Source organism: Heterodontus francisci, chromosome 5, assembly GCF_036365525.1.
Source record: "Heterodontus francisci isolate sHetFra1 chromosome 5, sHetFra1.hap1, whole genome shotgun sequence".
In the NCBI taxonomy this organism is placed as follows: Eukaryota; Metazoa; Chordata; class Chondrichthyes; order Heterodontiformes; family Heterodontidae; genus Heterodontus; species Heterodontus francisci.
This window is the reverse complement of record NC_090375.1, coordinates 48,727,819-48,746,664: the sequence shown is the minus strand read 5'-3', so window position 1 is coordinate 48,746,664 and position 18,846 is coordinate 48,727,819. Positions and strand designations below refer to the sequence as shown.

The 18,846-nt window shown below is 42.7% G+C and overlaps 1 protein-coding gene across 1 annotated transcript in view; it reads left to right on the top strand.

Moving 5' to 3' along the window:
• The window catches only part of tg (thyroglobulin), a 532,338-nt gene that overhangs the window by 171,682 nt on the left and 341,810 nt on the right, over positions 1-18,846 (top strand). Inside the window, exons 32-33 of the mRNA XM_068032631.1 lie at positions 9,771-9,968; positions 15,547-15,714. Of these exons, the coding sequence (XP_067888732.1) occupies positions 9,771-9,968; positions 15,547-15,714 (366 nt within the window). The remainder of the gene's footprint in view (positions 1-9,770; positions 9,969-15,546; positions 15,715-18,846) is intronic.

Sequence of the window (18,846 nt, the reverse complement as noted above, 5' to 3'; positions counted from 1 at the left end):
TCAGGAGGTAGCAAAAGCATGGATTAATGGTGGAGAAGTGAAGAAGATTAGGGAGGGAGTTGCAGAGCTTCAGCAGCAGATAAACTGAGGTAGGGACAGAAATGGGCTGTGCTACATAGGCGATCTTTGTGATAAAAAGGATATAGAGTCATCAACTGAGCTCAAGGTTAAATAGGGCAACAAGGCTGCAAACTGTGTTTCAGCCTGAGACAGTGGCGAGGGAGGGGGTGGATTCAGTGACAAGGGAACAGAGCTTCTTATGGGGCTGACGACAATGGCTTCGAACTTCCCAATGTTTATTGAGGGAAATTGCAGCTCATCTAGAACTGGATGCTGGACAAGCAGTCTGACAACACAGAGGTAGTGGAGGGGTCCCAAGAAATAGTGGTGGAATAGATGAAAGGAAAAATTTAATGGTTGCCCCAACTTCCTGCTGCCTGCCAATTATAATGATTGTGGTGTGCAGCATAGCACTGAACATGCTGTTGAATGACTGAATGTCTCAGCAGGCAGCCCAAATTTGTATGAGGCTAGCACCTAAAGCCAGCCTGCACCTCATAAAGGTGAATTCTGGCTGCAGCAAGAGTTGGAAGTGGTGAAAGAGGAGCTAGAGAACAGAAAACACTTTGAAAAAACGCACAACAAGCCAGAGAACATGTCCTGAGGTTGTCCGAAGCATTGCAGGAGACCTTGGTGCAGGGGGCGCACAGAAGGAGGGAGGTCCTCTTCTCCCAGGGGACCAGGAAACGCTCCAGGCAGATACTGAGAAGGCAGTGGGAGCAGGCAGCCATTGTTGTATTATCTCTTTGTAGATTATTACAAACAAAGCTGAAGGGCAGGCATAAAGGTTTAATGGAGACTTGATGCTTCAGCTTCCAAGTGCTATCTGACTGCAAGAGAGCTGAATAATGTGATATTGCATCACTTCCTGTGATGACATACATATTAGCATAAACATATATTTAAATGATTATATTTAACATACTGATGAGTACGCTATCACAATATCCCCATTCCCTTAAATGGCAATCCCATATAGTATAACATAAATATGTATATGAATAAGCAACCCTTATGAGATATAGGAAATTTGACAACAATAACACTATTTACATAAAACATTCCACTGTAACAAGAACATTTGGAACACTCCTCTTCAAGGTGTTGGCTACATTTGGAACTGTACTGGTTGTTGGCTGACTCGACCAGACCTTGTGACAATGACATGTGTGTGCTCTTGAACTGTCTGTTCTCTCCTCCTGCAGATTGTGTTTGGGAGGATTGTCCTCAGTTGTCACTGTGTTGCTTTTTGTCTCTTTATCTTCAAAATGTACAGGGGTATGCATAGGTGATGCTGTTTGGTTGCCTTGTACATGGTTGGCAGAGAATCTTCTGCGAGTTAGCTCGATTCCTTCGCAGTATCGCATCATTTGGTGTCGTCGCCTCATACGAACATGGTTCGTTGCGCACCTTTGACACCTCTGCTGGGATCCATGTCTGTTCTTGCGGGTGAAGGACCCTCACCTTCTGGACAATGTGTAGTGGTGATAATTCTACATCCGCATGCACGTCATGTGCGTCTTTCATCTTGTCTTGTTTCTGACGTAACCGGTCTGTGATCAAGGATGACTTGGTGAGATGACTTGGCATTGCGTGAACAGGAAATAATGCAATTTGGATATCTTGCCCAGTTTCTGAACACTTTTTGATCAGCTATTTGACTGTCCTGACCATATGTCCAGCCATTCCATTTGAATCTGGGTGATGTTGTGATAGGGTTTATGGACCATCGTGCACATATATCATGGAACAGTTTTCTGGTATATTGTGGGATGTTGTTGGACACCACTGCTATCAGGCACCAAAAAGACTAAATATGGCACTAACAGTGTTTGCCACTGCTGTACTCGATGTGTCGCGAAGCTTCTGCACAGTAGGAAATTTGGACCTGGTGATCCCGAAGACAAGAGCGAGAGTTTCTCATTCGATATTGGAGTAATTTGCTTGTGCTGGTGACAGACTTTTTGAACCAAATTCGACAGGCTTGCTGTCTTGAAGAAGTCATGTACTGAGACCTTTCTGTGCTGTGTCTACTTCTAATGTGTTGCCTTCCGAGGGTCATAATATTGGAGAGATGACTCCGCTGACAGTGCTTATTTCAACACATTGAATGCGTGTTGGTTCCTGCCATAGGAATGGTGTGCCTTCCTTCAGCAGTTCTCTTAATGGAGATGCCTTCTCTGTGAGCTTCGGTATGTATCCAGCAAAGAAGTTGAATAGACCTAGACACCTCTGGAGATCGTACTTGTCCTGTGGTGTTGCCTTTGACTGGATGCCTTCGATCTTCGCAGAATCCGTGTGGATACCTGAGCTTGAGTAAATAGCGCCGAAGAAATTTATGTAATCAGTCACCAAATCTTCCCGTCTGGTGATTCCCATTAATAAGTATAGGTTTCTGTCATGCTCTTCCTCCATAGATCCTACTGCAGCGATGCCATCCGCAATACACACAATCCGGGACTCGTCCCATTATCCGGTCCATATGCTGTTGAAATATATCCTGGCAGACCAAAAGCCCAATTGGTAAACACAGGAAACAGTACCTGCCAAAGGGAGTTCTGAACGTTGTTAGCCCTTGTGATTCTCTTGACAAGTGTACGGACCAATATCTATTTTTTGCGTCTAATTTGGAAAGGTGTTTCACTCCAGCAGACGTTGGGTTTAACTCTTCTAGTGTTGGTATCTTATGAGGATATCTCTTTAAGGCTTTGTTTAGCCTCCTTGGGTCCACATATAGTCGAATTGAACCGTTCTTCTTAATTGCAGTAGTGATGGAACTGCACCAGTCTGTGTTACGTTGCACTTGTCAAATGATGCTTTGTTTTTCCATTCCATCTGGTTCCATTTTCAACAACATTTCTTGAATGTGTATGCTGTATTTTTGCAGTGGGTCGATTGATGGCGTTGCACCTTTTTTAAGGTGTAGGACTGCATCCCTGTGGAAATTCCCAACCATGTCAAACCAGTCCGGGTACAACCTCTGGAGACCTTGTACCAATCCAATGGATGTGCACCTGTTTTGACTAGGTCAACTCATGGATGGTGATGATGTTAAGTTCGCACGCTGGCAACCATGCTACTGCTAGTCCTGACACATCCACTATGTAGAATATCTGAGTAGATCATGTTTACTCTTTGTACTGTCATGAAGACCCCCACCTGCCAAGATTGAGGCATTTTTTTATGCAATTGTGGGATGTGGGCATTGCTGGCTTGGCCTGCATTTGTTGCCCATCCCTTATTGCTCCTGAACTGAGTCCCTTGCTAGGCTATTTCAGAGGGCATTTAAGAGTCAACCATAAATCCATACCTAAACGCTCCCATGGTCTGGTCGGAAATTGAGTAGTTATCAGAGGTTCATGCTGTTCTAGTCTTTGTTTTGCACAGATCTGGCAGTTCTGAATCACATTTCCGATGTCTTTGGATATTTCTGGCCACCACACTGATGATTGTGTCCTTGCAGACACTTCATTATTCCCATGCGGCCTTGATGTAGATGTTCCAAGATATCTGATCTAAGTGGACTGGGAATAACTAGTCTGTCATTATAAACTGGCAAATTGTTGATGATTGTGAAATGTTTTCTATATTTATGGAAAGTTTACATTGTCTTCCCACAAGGACGTTCTTGTGGCCACCCTTGTGTGCAATACTGCCTTATACGAATACATTCTTCATTGCTTTTTTGGGCATGACGAATTTCTTGCAGTTTCTGTATACTTGCTGGCCATTGTTGCGCAGTATACTGCGAATATGACTCTATATCATCCACAAAATTCACATCTTGTTGTGTCAGATGGTCTACCATTGCTCTTAATAGTGCATCAGCAGACGTTTGCATCTTTCCCTGGACATATACCATCTCATATGTATATCTCATCAATCTTAAACACAATCTTTGAATTCTTGGAGGTATTTTTGCGATCTCCTTCTCATCCAATAAAGATACCAAAGGTTTATGGTCTGTCTCGATGACAACTCTTAATCCAATAATGTAATCAGAAAACTTCTCACATGCACATGTGACGACAAGTGCTTCTTTTTCTGTCTCCGTCTCAGACAAAGCTCTAGATGCGTAGTATCTTGGTCTGTGAGAACCATCAGGTTGCTTCTGGAAAAGGACTGCCCCTAATCCTGTGGAAGAGGCGTCTGCAGCTATTGTTGTTGATAGTGTAGGGTTATAGTGTGCCAAGATGTCCGGCGATATGAGCATTTCTTTAATCTTCCAGAATACTTGTTCTTGATGTGAGCTCAAACAACATAATTGATCTTTTTTGAGAAGTTGTCTTAGTGGTTCTGTTACCTGGGCTAAATGAGGTAGAAATTTGGCTAACCGATTCACCATTCCAAGGAATCTTTGGAGCAGTTAAACGGAAGTAGGAGTATGGAATTCTGTAATGGCTCATGTCTTCTGTGGGTCTGCTATTATACATTTACTGCTTACTATGTGTCCCAAGAAATGAATTGATGACCTTGAGAATTCACACTTCTCATTCAGTGTTAGCCTGCTTTGTGAAGCCATTGTAAAACTGCTCGAACTCTTTGGTCATGTTCCTCTACTGACAGCCCATGTACCAGAATGTCATCCATGTGACAAATAATTCCCTTGAGCCCTTCTAAGATGTTTGACATAGACCTTTGGAAGATCTCTGGTGAGGAAGTTATCCCAAATGGTAACTGATAGAAACAAAACCTTCCGAAATGAGTTCTAAATGTGCTTAGTAATCTTGAGGTCTGATTTAAGAGTACCTACCAAAACTCACTATTGGTGTTGAGTTTGGTAAAGATGATGCTCTGAGACAATTTCACTAAGCTGTCATCCACTGTGGATGTTTGATGAATTTCCCACGCCACTGTTTTGTTAAGCTGCATTAAATCCACACAGATACAAAGAGTACCATTTTGTTTTGGGACTGGAACCATATGCAAACACCACTCTGTTGATTTCATAGCAGGAGAAATGACTCCCATTCTGGTCATCTCTTCCAACTGATCTTGAACTGGTTCATCAATGGGTATGGTATATTTCTGGATGTAGATGCACACTGGTCTGGCATCTTCTTTAAGTGTGATTCTATACTCTGTCTTCAGTCTTCCTAGACCTGAGAAAAGCTTTGAAAAGTTTGCTTGAAAGTAAATGTTTACCTGTGGCTGTTTGACCTCATCAATCTTTTTGATCAGATGCAGGTCTAAGCATGCATTTCTGATTAACAGGGAAAATCCTTGGTTTTGCAAGACATATAGGGTTTCCATAATTTGTCTCCCCTCTATATTGGAAAGTTGCTTGAAGCTTCCCCCTTAACTTTCAGGTTGTAGGCAATGTCTCATCAGCCATGGCTCTTGGCCAGACAGAACTGTGACACTAGCACCTGTGTCCAATTTGAAATCCATTAGATGTCCATTTGCATAAATGTCCGCGGTCTAAAAGCTTTGATTTGGGTCATTAATTTCTCTTAGGAAATCTCCTGGTTCCTTTTCTGCTGGAAGTTGATGCACTTCATTCACCGCTCTCCGTATGAAGGTCTTTTGCTTTACGACTTTGAGTGAAGAGGTCTTGCTCTGGCACATTTTCCCACAATGGCCTGTCTTTTTACAGTTGAAATATTCTGCTTTACTAGCAGGACACTGTTCCCGTCTATGGGTCTTTGTGGATCCACAGTGCTGGCACAGTTTGCCGGTGTCATGCACCTTCTCACCTCTGTGCGTGTCTTCTTCTCTATAGATTGTCCCTCCATCTTTGGCTTCAAGAACTGTACAGTCATTGGATTTCTTTGAATCCAAGGCTTCTCTTCAGCCCGCAGAATGGCTTTATTTTGTCTTCGAACTTCTGCTTGTCATACAATCTGAATTGCCTTCTCGAGTGTAAGGTCATCTTTCGACTGTAAGAGATCTGATAAAGACTCACCAGTTATTCCCACATCTCTTCAGTCCCTTATCAGTTCCGCCTTCAATTCTCCATAGTCATATCCCTCAGCCAATCTGTGCCGGTCGTTTATAAAAGAATCTATGGATTCGCCTATCTTCTGGACTCACTTGTTAAATTTTGCTCTTTCCAGAATTTTATGACTTCTTAAATTGAAATTTTTTGTCGCAGCTTGTAGCACATCCTCAAATTTAAAAGAACTTCATTTATTCCTTGCCTCACAATCACGTCATCCACAATTGCACCCACAGAGTATAAAAGGTCTTGTTCTGATGAAAGGTCACTGACCTGAAATGTTAGCTCTGCTTCTCTCTCCACAGATGCTGCCAGATCTGCTAAGCATTTCCAACATTTCTTGTTTTTATTTCAGATTTCCAGCATCTGCAGTATTTTGCTTTTATTTTAGAGTACAAAAGGGCATTTACTTGTTCTGCTTCTGATTTAGAATACAGCTGGGAAGCTATCCTAAATTGCAGGAATCTTTTTCTCCATAAGGACCAATTTTGTACCTGATTGGGTCCTTCCTAATCGTGGAAGCTTTCAGGCATTCTAAATTTCAAATCCATTTTGCTTTCCTAGGCTTTGTTAGGCTCTTTAGGGTGTTCCCCTTTCTTTTTAAATTGTTTTGACAGAAATGGAGATGTTTGCGTTCTTTCTCGGGGTTTCCCGCACTTTCTGAATGTTCTTGTGCTTTTCTGAGGTTTCTTCCGCTTTCTCTCCACGGTTGGGTTGAGTAATGGCTGCCAACTTCGCCCGACTCCCGAGTTGCCTTTTCGCTAGAGATCGATCGACCTCTTTCCTTGTTTTTCCAACCCAGTGCACCATTATCCAACAATGTCCTCTTTTAAAATTCTCTCATCTGATCCTGGACTGTCACCCGGCACAGTAAATCGAAATCCGATCACTGGACCTGGATGTTTCATTGCAGACCACTACGCTTCAGTGGTGCAGTCTGAATACTTCCATGGTTGACTCACTGACTGTTCACATCTTCTTCGGCTAGACAGCAGCTCTGGAACTCTTTGCAGTTCTCTTACACATGAACATACTAACATACGAATTAGGAGTCCCTCAAGACTGCTCTGCCATTCAACAAGATCATGGCTGATCTGATTGTAACCTCAACACCACATTTCCACCTACCCCGATAACCTTTCACCCCCTTGCTTATCAAGAATCTATCTACCTCTGCCTTAAAAATATTCAAAGACTCTGCTTCCACTGCCTTTTGAGGAAGAGAGTTCCAAAGACTCATGACCATCTGAGAGAAAAGATTTCTTGGCGCTACTTTGTGAGGTAAGGTGTTTTCAGTACTTTCTGGTAATTTTGACCAGTGCCAACATGTTATTTTTAAAAATTCTTTCATGGGATGTGGGCGTCACTGGCTATGCCAACATTTATTGCCTATCCCTAATTGCCCTTGAGAAGGTGGTGGTGAGCTGCCTTCTTGAACCGCTGCAGTCCATGTGAGGTAGGTACACCCACAGTGCTGTTGGGAAGGGAGTTCCAGGATTTAGACTCAGCGACAGTGAAGGAATGGCAATGTGGTTCCAAGTCAGGATGGTATGTGACTTGGACGGGAACTTGCAGGTGGTGATGTTCTCATGTATCATGTTGTGTGTTGTTGTTGTAGTTGTAGTGTACTAGTGCATTGTTGATAAAGTCTCGGAGTCTGGATAAGGTCAACTAATAACTCTTATTATTTACACAGCTCTATTTGCACTATCCACAAGCCTTTCTAGCTAGCATCCTTCATGCTGCTACTGGCTTCTTCCAAAGCCCATTACCATGTGGCTATTACATTGTCATCACTACAGTGGGAGGGGTTGCTCTCACTGTCTCCAGCATTAACCCTTTCAGGTCTTTATACTACAAAGATTACCCTCACAGCCACTGGCAGTGCCATTCTTGTCCTGCTCTGAGGCTGCAGGTCTGGCTTCAAAAGGCAGCAGAGTTCTGTGAGCAGCTCCTTCATGAATTACAGATTCCAAACACAGTGCTCCTGGCTTAGGTGAAGCTTCTGGAAGACCCTAGGTGGATAAGGCCTCCTGCTGAGAGTCCTTTTCCCTCTCCTCCTCCCTCTGCAAGTAGCTTTTCCTTTTATTTGCTGCCTCTGCAACATCTCCCTCTCATGCTGCAACCTAAGGGCAACTGCTGCTATGACAACCATGACTGGGAGCAAGAGCTGTGCTCAGAGTGTCCTTGCCGTCACAATCAACACCTTCCCCTTGTGCAGAACCACTCTCTGCAGGCTTCACCAACTGTCAGCAACTCCTCTAAACACCCAGCACCTCCACAAACTCAAACAGAGGCAGCAGAATCTAATCAACAATTTACCTGCAAATTGTTGATGATCCCTTTAAATAGCACTGGTGGGGGAGCCTTTAAGCTGCTGAATGCATGTTCAGCTGTTAGTGTTTAAGACAGGGCATTAACTAGTGTGGCGACGTCCATAATGGCAGCACTCGCATCAAATTGTCATTAGACGCCGACTGGCATTGTGATCTGTCTTCTCTGCAAACTTCTGGCACTTGTTCATACGGCCACTTTAACACAATCACCAAGATGGAGTTTGACATGGGCATGCTGGAAGTGAGCGGAAGCAGCATGGATGCTATTTTTGTACTGAAATAGAACCCATGATGTCGAAACTGTTAGTGATGCAGTGCCCAATTTTGTGGCCTTAGCGTGCTGGTGAATTTATTTACAAAAAATTCCGTCCATGTTACCTTCCCAAATCCAATAAAAGTGTAATGAAAATGGTGTATGGAAGAATTTTGGTGTCATGTCATTTGATTATATCCTGAGAGGCAGTAAGGCTTTAGAGTTGAGCCCGGGAAGATGTGGTCAAATACTGTTGCATCTATCAGAATTATAGGAAAGCCATATGTCGAATGTTTGTGAACAAGTAATTCTGGAGGTTTCCCAGGACACTTTTTCAAGAATTTTGCAGTTTTCATTTAGAAATTTTACCTCTGATTTTCACCTTCTATGTCCAGTTAAAGGGAGGGAAATGTACGTGGAGCACAAGTGCAGCCCCAATATGCATGTGTAAAGAAGAACATTAAATGAAAAATATTGAAACAAAAATGTATAATTTTTACTGTTCAGCCTTTTTACCTTTCCTTCCTTTCACATCTGTTCCCGTGACACCACTGGCGAGGCTGCTTACATCGTGGAGCACCTCCCAATAATTCAACAGGGAGTTGCAACATCAGACCTATACTACACCATTGCATGGTCAGTGTCAGATTTTTAAAGATTTCAGGGCATAGAATTTGTTTCCAGGCTGGTCTGAGGTTGTAGGCCCAAGATGCAAGTCCTTCTGCAACATCACCAGTCTCCTAAGAGAAAATGGAGAGTCTCCATTAGACAGTAAGTTTGAAAATTTCATTTGAAGGATAGCAATTATATTCCTGACTACAATTTCTCCTTATCAACAGCTGAACCAGGATATCTTCCTTTAGAGTTTGCTTCCTCTGTAACAGATTTTGGAGTGTCCAGGTTAGCAAAGGTATAATTGGTCAAATAATCTTAACTTAATCTGCACATTTTATGTTATGATGTGGAATGCACTGCCTAAAAGGCTAGTGGAAGCAGATTCATTAGTAGATTTCAAAAGGAAATTGGATAAATACCTGAAAAAGAAAATTTTCAGGGGGTATGGAGAAAGAGCAGGGGAATGGGATAATGCTTTCAAAGATTTGGTACAAATACGATGGGCTGAATACACTCCTTCCATGATGTAAGATTCTACAATTCTACATATGTTCTTAATTTTCTCCAGGTCATGAATTCACAACTTCATTTCACAAGACCTTCGTGCGGACAGATTTTCGTAATGTGGTTACAGGCGTATACCAGGCTTTGGCTTTTTCCGCGAGTGGTTCGAGCTTAACAGATGTACATCATTTCTGCAGACAGACCTGTGGCAAGGAGCAGTGCTGTGATGGCTTTGTGTTGAGTCAGATAACCATTGAAAGAGGTATGATAAATCTTTAAAAGGAAAGACATTTATATGGGACTTCTTCACACCTCTTAGAAATGTCCCAAAGCACTTTTCATGCAATTATATTTTGGTGCAGTCGCCGGTGTAATATAATATATTGTTCAGGAGAAAGTCTCTGTATTAAATAATATATTATACTGGAAAGAGCTTCCTTACTGAGTACAACATTACATACAGGAGATACCTCAGCTGGGGTACTGCATGTTACGACCGAGGTGGGAGGAGTGTACTTTTTTTCTCGCTCCACTTCTCCACAGGTCAAACGTATATTTAAATGTTTATCCAGTTACTGATATGGTCAATCATAGACTATTTTTATCCCAGAGTAAAATACACCAACCAGCTTTCTTTAATAAACAACAAAATTATCAGATTATTATAAAACAAAATATAACCAGTAATGAAGCAAAGCATTAAGACACAGGGGTGTCTCCACACATACACACACACACGCGCGCGCACACACAATAAGAGCAGGAGTAGTCCATTCAGCCCTTCGAGCCTGCTCCGCCATTCATTATGATCATGGCTAATCATCCAACTCAGTAACTGTTCCCACTTTCCCCCCATATCCTTTGATCCCTTTCGCCCCAAGAGCTGTATCTAACTCCTTCTTGAAACGTACAATGTTTTGGTCTCAACTGCTTTCTATGGTAGCGAATTTCACAGGCTCACCACTCTCTGGGTGAAGAAATTTCTCCTCATCTCAGTCCTGAAAGGTTTACCCCGTATCCTTCGACTATGACCTCTGGTTCTGGACTCCCCCACCATCGGGAACATCCTTCCTGCATCTACCCTGTCAAGTCCTGTTAGAATTTTATAGGTTTCTATGAGAACCCCCCTCACTCTTCTTGTCACTCACAGACTTTGGCCAAATACTTGTTAATTCTTGAAGAAAAAAGATAAGTTATGAAATGATGTCAGATGTCCTTTTTGTGGTTTGGCGTCCTAAATATGCGTATACACAGCTATCACTGGGATCCTTTCCGGCACAATTCCCAGGCAGTGTCATGGATTTATCCAGCAGGTTTTTCCAGCGTCTCAAGAGAAATTCGGCAACTGGGATTTCAGGCAGGCCTTTTAGAAGAAATTTCTCTATTTTTTACACTTGCTTTGAAGAGCTTCTCAAAGAGATGGAAAAACTGATAGGCTTTTCAAAGAGATAGAACAGGCTGAGCTGGTGTTTTGTCCTTCAGGTTGATTTTTAAAACTCCAACTGACTGTTCAAAGTGAAACCAAAACAATATCTGAAGAGTCAAGCCTCCTGACCCCAATAAATATTGGCCTGTCACTTCTCTGTAAACATCTTCCCCAAGTCAAAATGTCCCCTCTGGTTACTTATCTGAAGACAGGTGACTTCCAGTAATGGTTGTTTACTGCTCATAGCACATGACTTGCAGTAAGCGTTGTTTTCAAACAACCTCTCAGTAACCCTTTTTAAAAAAAAACCATGGACTCCTTTTCAGTTTTAAAACACAAGGCCTCAAAATTAAACAAAAGAAGTGGAAGCACTCTTGTAACGTACATTACATAAGGGACTGGGTTATTTATTTTGGTAGGAAGAATGAGGAGAGGCAATATAAATTGAAGGTTAGAGTTCTAAAAGGGTGCAGGGACAGAGGGACCTGAGGGTATAAGTGCACAAATCATTGAAGGTTGCAGCGCAGGTTGAACCATAGAAGCATAGACAAATTACGGCACAGAAGGAAATTACGGCCCATTGTGTCCATGCTAGCTGCCCTATCTAATCCCACCTTCCAGCACCTGGTCCATAACCTCGCAGGTTTCAGCACTTCAGGTGCATGTCCAGGTACCTTTTAAATGATTTGAGGTTTTCTGCCTCCACCACCATTCATGACAGTGAATTCCAGACACCCACCACCTTCTCAGTGAAAAAGCTTTTCCTCATGACCTCTCTAATCCTTCTATCAATCACCTTAATTCTGTGCCCCCGGTAACTGACCTCTCTGCTCGGGGAAACGGATCCTTCCTGTCTACACTAGCTATGTTCCTCATAATTTTGTACACTCAATTAAGTCTCCCCTCAGCATCCTCTGTTCTAAGGAAAACAACCCTAGCCCATCCAACCTTTCCTTATAGCTGCAACTTTCAAGCCCTGGCAAGGTTCTTGTAAATCTCCTCTGTACTTTCTCCAGAGCAATTATGTCATTCATGTAATGTGGTGACCAGAACTGTACGCAATACTTCAGCTGTGGCCTAACCAGCAATTTTTTCAGTTCCAGCATTACATCCTTGCTTTTGTATTCTATACCTCGGTCAATTTAAGGAAAGCATTCCATATGCTTTCTTCACCACTCCATCTACCAGTCCTGCCACCTTCAGGGACCTGTGGACATGCACTCCAAGGTCTCTCACTTCTTCTCATCCTCCCGCTTATTGGGTAGTTCCTTGCTTTGTTTGCCCTCCCCAAATGCATTACCTCACACTTCTCTGGACTGAATTCCATTTGCCACTTTCCCACCCACTCAACCGAACCATTGGTATAATTCTGGAGTCTACAACTATCCTCTTCACAATCAACTACACGGCCAATTTTTGTGTCATCAGCAGATTTTCCAATCATGCCTCCCACATTTAAGTCCAGATCATTAATATATACCAAAAACAGTAAGGGACCAAACACCGAGCCTTGTGGAACGCCACTGGAAATCGCTTTCCATTTGCAAAGGCATCCGTCTACTACCAACTTTTGTTTCCTGTCACTGAGCCAATTCTGGATCCAACCTGCCACATTCCCCTGTATCCCATGGGCTTTCATTTTACTGACCAGTCTGCCATGTGGGACCTTGTCAAATGCCTTACTAAAATCCATGTAAATCATATCCACTGCACTACCCTCATTTCCCCCCCACCCCGCAACTTTTTATTTTTAGTTTTAGTTTTTTTTTCTTTTTTCTTTTTTATGTGTTTATTTTATTTTAGTTTGTTTCTGCTGTGCCTAACCAATGTTTTTTTCATGTTTGTGCTTGGGGCCAGGCTGTTCAGTTTTCTATCAATTAACACCCTCTCTGTACTAACGGTTTGTCTTTCAGCACACCATTAATATACCATTTGCCTTTGCTCCATGACCTTCTGGTCAGTTATTTTCTGCGACCTTGCCCTATCAACACCTCTTTTGTTATCTCTTGCCCCACCCCCACTTTACTTGCTTAAACCCTATTACATTTCCGGCTCTGCCAGTTCTGATGAAGGGTCACTGACCTGAAACGTTAACTCTGTTTCTCTCTCCACAGATGCTGCCAGACCCACTGAGTATTTCCAGCATTTCTTGTTTTTATTACTACCCTCATCAATCCTCCTTGTTACTGCGTCAAAAAACTCAATTAAGTTAGTAAGACATGACCTTCCCCTAACAAATCCATGCTGACTATCCCTGATTAATTGTTAAAGGGAGGAAATAGCAGATGCTAAGAGGATTATCTTCAAATCCTCACTGGATACGGGCGATGTGCCAGAGGATTGGAGGTCTGCAAATGTTATACCATTGTGTAAAAAGTGTGCAAGGGATAGGCCAAATAATTATAGGCCGGTCAGTCTGACCTCGGTGTTGGGTAAATTATTAGAATCAATTCTGAGAGACAGGATAAACTGCCACTTAGAAAGGCAAGGATTAATCAGGGACAGTCACCATGAATTTGTTAAGGGAAGGTCATGTCTTACTAACGATTGAGTTTTTTGAGCCACTGTGCTAAATATCGCTGCGGCTCAGCCTCGCACATCTCATGTGTGCGTCGCGCCAATTTTGAGGCTTGCCACCAATGAAAAATCTAGCCCCTTCAAAAGAGAATTGTGCAATTATCTGAACAGAAAAAAATTGCAAGGCTACAGGGAAAAGGCCAGGGAGTGGGCCAAGGTGAGTTGCTCAAATGGCCTCTTTCTGTGCTGTAGACTTTCTATGATTCTATCATATCGGGGAGAGCTCCTAGACTGGATACCATATTATATAGGGGAAATCCCCTGGACTGGGTCCTTCATGATTTAGGGGACAGTTTCTGGGCTGTTTGGATTGAGTGATACATTTGAAACAGTAGGGTGGTATGTGCCAGACAGCACACTGTTATGAGAAGTTCCATATCAGCTATGGCTATTTGTTGACTTACTACATTATCTTGGGGAGCTTTGCGTGCTACTAAGCTCCGTAGAGCTGTAAATCACAGGGTTAAAGGAATAATTTGCAGTCTGTTTACTGCAGGAACATTCAGTCATGCTAATAAAATGCACCATCATGCTTAAGAAAATGTCTGGGTCTCATGTCATGGAAGGAATTTGTCACGGTATTAGTGTGATTCAGGCATGAAAAATTGTGGGAAATATTCTTGAAATAACAAATGATTTCTGTTATGTTTTCAAGAAAAGTTTTAAAGAGGCAAAGGTTTTTGTCAGTTTAGTTTTGTATAGAGTGTTGAGATTAGCATGAAGAGAAAGGACATGTAAACATGTATATAACACATATATGGCACCTGACTATGTTGTCTGAACATCTACATGTTTCATACAATGCACTATTCTTTTGTATTGTCACTTCATACGGTCGGCAACTGTGCATAGCAACAACCCACAAACAGCAATGAGAAGGATGGCTCGCCAGCCTATTTCCAGGTGATGGTGGTTGAAACCACAAATTTGTGTTCATTCCTTTATGGTACTATGCACTTTAATTTGGCTTGGATGTTGCATTTTTGTAAACAACTGAAGATTTCTCAGATAGATTTTTTCTTTCCTGATTTTCTCCTCCCATCTCCTAATAGCACCAAAAATATTGGCCACAGCTGACAAAATAACTAGTGGGAAGATGAGTACAATTTGTTTTTATGCAGTGATTTATGATCTAAAGGAATAATTGAAAAGGAGAAAGTTGTAGGGCTGGGGGAAAGGGTGGGGAAATGAGATGAATTGGATAGCTTTCAAAGAGCCAGCACAGTAATGATGAGCTGAATGGCCTCCTTCTATGTTAAAGATTCTATGAATTCATGGAATAACCTTTATCTGGATCTTTTTAAATAACGTTATTGAGCAGAAGAAGCAGCTCAATTGAATTCAGTGCAGATAATAGTTTAATTTATAACAGCACACATACAATTTCAATAGCAATCTCTTACCAAGAAATACTATCTGCAATAATTTAATTTAACATGGATTTAACACAGCGTCACATCTTTTAGTTAAAATGTATTTAAAGCATACAACTTCAATTGTAATCTTTGAACTTCAAAGATGCTTCCCCCATAGGAACATTGGACTAGTATGGGCTGAATAGCTTGTTGCTGTGTTGTAACTTCAATGTATCATTATTTCTGTGTTGAAATTAACACTTCTCATCAGAGGAATTGAGACGACAATTACACAGAGGAGCTCCCTCCAGTACATTATCCAGTGCCATCACATCTCCTCTACACACCATCCATATTGGCCTTTCTCTAATTTTAACTTTCACTGATCAATGGAAGGTTATTTTGCCAATGCATTGCATGGAATAGATTGAGACTGTAATGGCAGCAATGACACTTACCTCCTGTGTGTGTTTGGTTTTCAGGTACCATCCTCTGTGGTCTGATCAGTTATCCGGATGTGCTGCTTTGTAATGATAACGACTGGCAGGCAACATCACTGCTGGGTGGAGAGGTTGTTTGTAGAGGTGTGAAGTCGAACACAGAGAAGAAGACATTCATGTTCAGCTTTGGAGGACTGGACTTCATTGGCAGTAAGTATACAGCTTACGGGCATGGATAGTTCCTGATTTAACAGTCAGTCTTAAATAATAGAAAGAAAGGCTTGCAGTTAAATAGCACCTTCCACAACCTCAGGACATCCCAAAGTGCTTAAACCCAATTAAGTGCTTTTGAAGTGTAGTCACTATTGGAATATAGGAAACATGTCAGCCAATTTGCACACAGCGAACTCGCACAAACAGCAATGAGATAATGACCAGATAATCTGTTGGTTGAGGGATAATGCTGACCTTACAATGGGGAGAGGTCCTCCACTCTTCTTCAAATAGAGACAAAGACTTGGTTTTTTACTTATATTGCCTGGTTTGGAACCTGAGCCATAAATACTAGAAAGGTACAAGATTCGGTGCCTACTCTGAGCTGAGTTATTGGTTCTCACTGAGGTGTTGGTAGCCTCTGTTCTCAGGCTAAAGAAAAGTAGTCAAAGTTCCACTTCCTGATGGTTGGCTGACGATATGTCAGAAGGTTGGCTGTGGACATCAGGTGAGCATTAGATCTGGCTTGTTTCTCATTGAATAACCTGATAACAGTCACTGTTTAGGCTCACACCTGAACAGTAGAGGTAGGGTCTTGGTGCATGAATTGGAGCACTAATAGAAGGTGACACAGGGTTTGTGTATGTAATTCCTCGCATTGCTGAGCTCCTGATCTTAGCCACTTTGCGGGATGTGCACAGCAGATAATATGTCACCTACGGGAGAGAGGAGAATTGCAAGGATCATTTTTCCTGAGATGCTGTTGTGGTTATCGTAGTAGAAAGTTCATTGTTGCATTAACTTGAACCTGGGAGCATCTTCCCTCCATCAACTGGCATAGAAATAAAGAGGAAATCAGATATAAATGAATGATAAAGTCATCCAATTTATGCACATTAGTTCTAAGATAAGGTCAATCTTGAGACGGTTTCCTGCTTGGAGCAGTGAAGAACTGGAAGAGTAATACTGCTTGACCTGTTTTGTTTCCTGGCCAGGTAAAGTGGAATTCAGTGAATAAGTGCTACTGACTAGCATGCAGATGCCTTCTTTTGGGTCAGTAGGTTATTTGCCATTACACAGTTTAAAATTAAGTCTCGAAAATGTCTCAGTTGGTCCTTGGTTCCCAGTTGTCCACTTCAGGTGATCATTTTTTACGCCATGTATTTTCCCTTAGTGGCTCAAAGAGTAACAAATCCCTGGTGTAGTGTACTGTTCATTTAGTGTTCATTTCATATAGGGCTGAATTTTATGGGCCCCTTAGGGACAGGAATGGAGGTGGGATGGGGCCAATGAAATTGCAGCGAAAGGCAGAGGGTTGAGTGCCGGGTGCCTACCTGACACCTTCCAATTTAGTCCAAGCTATGGAAGGCTGAAGACAGCTTTCCCGCCCCAGGCGGGATTTGAGGCCCCAGTTAATGGCCACTTAAGGGCCTCTTCCCACCTCCACCTAAATATAATAGAAGGTGGAAGGGCCCACCACCGTGGAGACGCGCTAGGTAAAATCTTGTGGCGTCCTAGCCGTGTCAATGGGGGAGGCGGTGTGGTGGTGGTTGCTTCCTTTGGGGGCAATCCAGGGCCTCCAGAGCCCCCCCCCCCCCGCCAGTGATCACCATCTCTCTACCGCCCCACCCCCCCAGAAGACCCCCTCCACCCTCACCAAACCCCTTCCCCCACCCCATGCTGGGGCCTGCCTGAATGGCCCCAGCGCCCCTGACCCCACTAACCTCTCCCAGGGTCGCCAGCATCTTTGATAGTACCGGCAGTGGCCACAGTTCCCAGTGGCATCTCTGGAACGGGAGCTCGTCCCTTAAAGGGACGGCATCCCTGCCAGTGGGCAGTAAATTGTCTGCCTGCCATTAAATAGCACCAGAAGTCTGATGGAGGGCCAAGCTGGAGTCTGCCTCAACCTTCCAGCCTGCTGCCAGGACTCCCAACACCGGGATAAAATTCAGCCCTTATTGTGTTGTTCATTTGAGGCCACTGTACATGCTAGTGTGCCACTAGAGGGAGTCAATAATAAAGGTTCAGTTTACAGCAGCAATCCAGAAGGTAGAACCTTGTGTTCCTTCCAGAGATTTATAATAACGGATGTACAATGTGAGATCGTACACCCAGAACCAGATAGTTTCAATCCCAGTGTTTTAAAAGAAGTAGCTCAGATCGCTGCAGAAGACTATAACTTTCCAAAGTTTTTTTGATTTGGAAACCATTCATTTGGATTGGAAAATTATGCATGTCACTCCGCTATTTAAAAGAAGTGAGAGAGGGAAACTAGCGAACTATGGACCATCATCCATCAGGAAATTACTAGAGTCTATAATTAAGGATAGACTGACTAAGCACCTTAAAAGTTTTTTGCTGATCAGAGAGAGCTAGCATAGATTTGTAAAGTGTAGGTCATGACTGACAAACCTGATTGCATTTTTGAAGAGATTACTAAAGTACTGGAGAGGGGAAAGGACTGATAGGGTCGATTGAGAGAAAGTATTCCCTCTAGTTGGGTAGTCTAGGACTAGGGGACATAGTCTAAAAATTAGAACCATGCCTTTGAGGAGTGAACACTAATACAAAAGCAAAATACTGTGGATGCTGGAAATCTGAAATAAAAGCAGAAAATGCTGGAAATACTCAGCAAGTGAGGCATCATCTGTGGAGCGAGAAATAGAGTTAAGAAGCTGGATTTTCATTTCAATCTGATATCCAGATATTTTCAGGGTCCCTACCCTGCTCCACGTCAACGTGGCTGACATGACGCTAACTTCAAATGTAAATGACCTAATTGGGCCGAGGACAATTGTGGCACACAATCAGTGGTGCCGGGACCAGTATGGAGATGGGAAGTGGATCCGGACTGCAATGTTGAAAGGCAGACGGCAGCTATGACAGGGTCTGTCATTGCCCTGCGGAATGCTGTCGGCAGCAGACCAGAGGGTCAGCAGAGTTACAGTGCAAACAAATGGCCAAAAGATGAACAGGAAGGCAAGTGAGGGGGAATGGAATCAGTGGTAAGGATTTGTAATTTGAAGCTCAAAGTTCTTTCACACATTTGCAGTTAAATTGTAATCACTGCAAGGCTGAAAAGGTATGAAACTGTCTCAAACATGATCTGACACTATTGAACCAAAACTG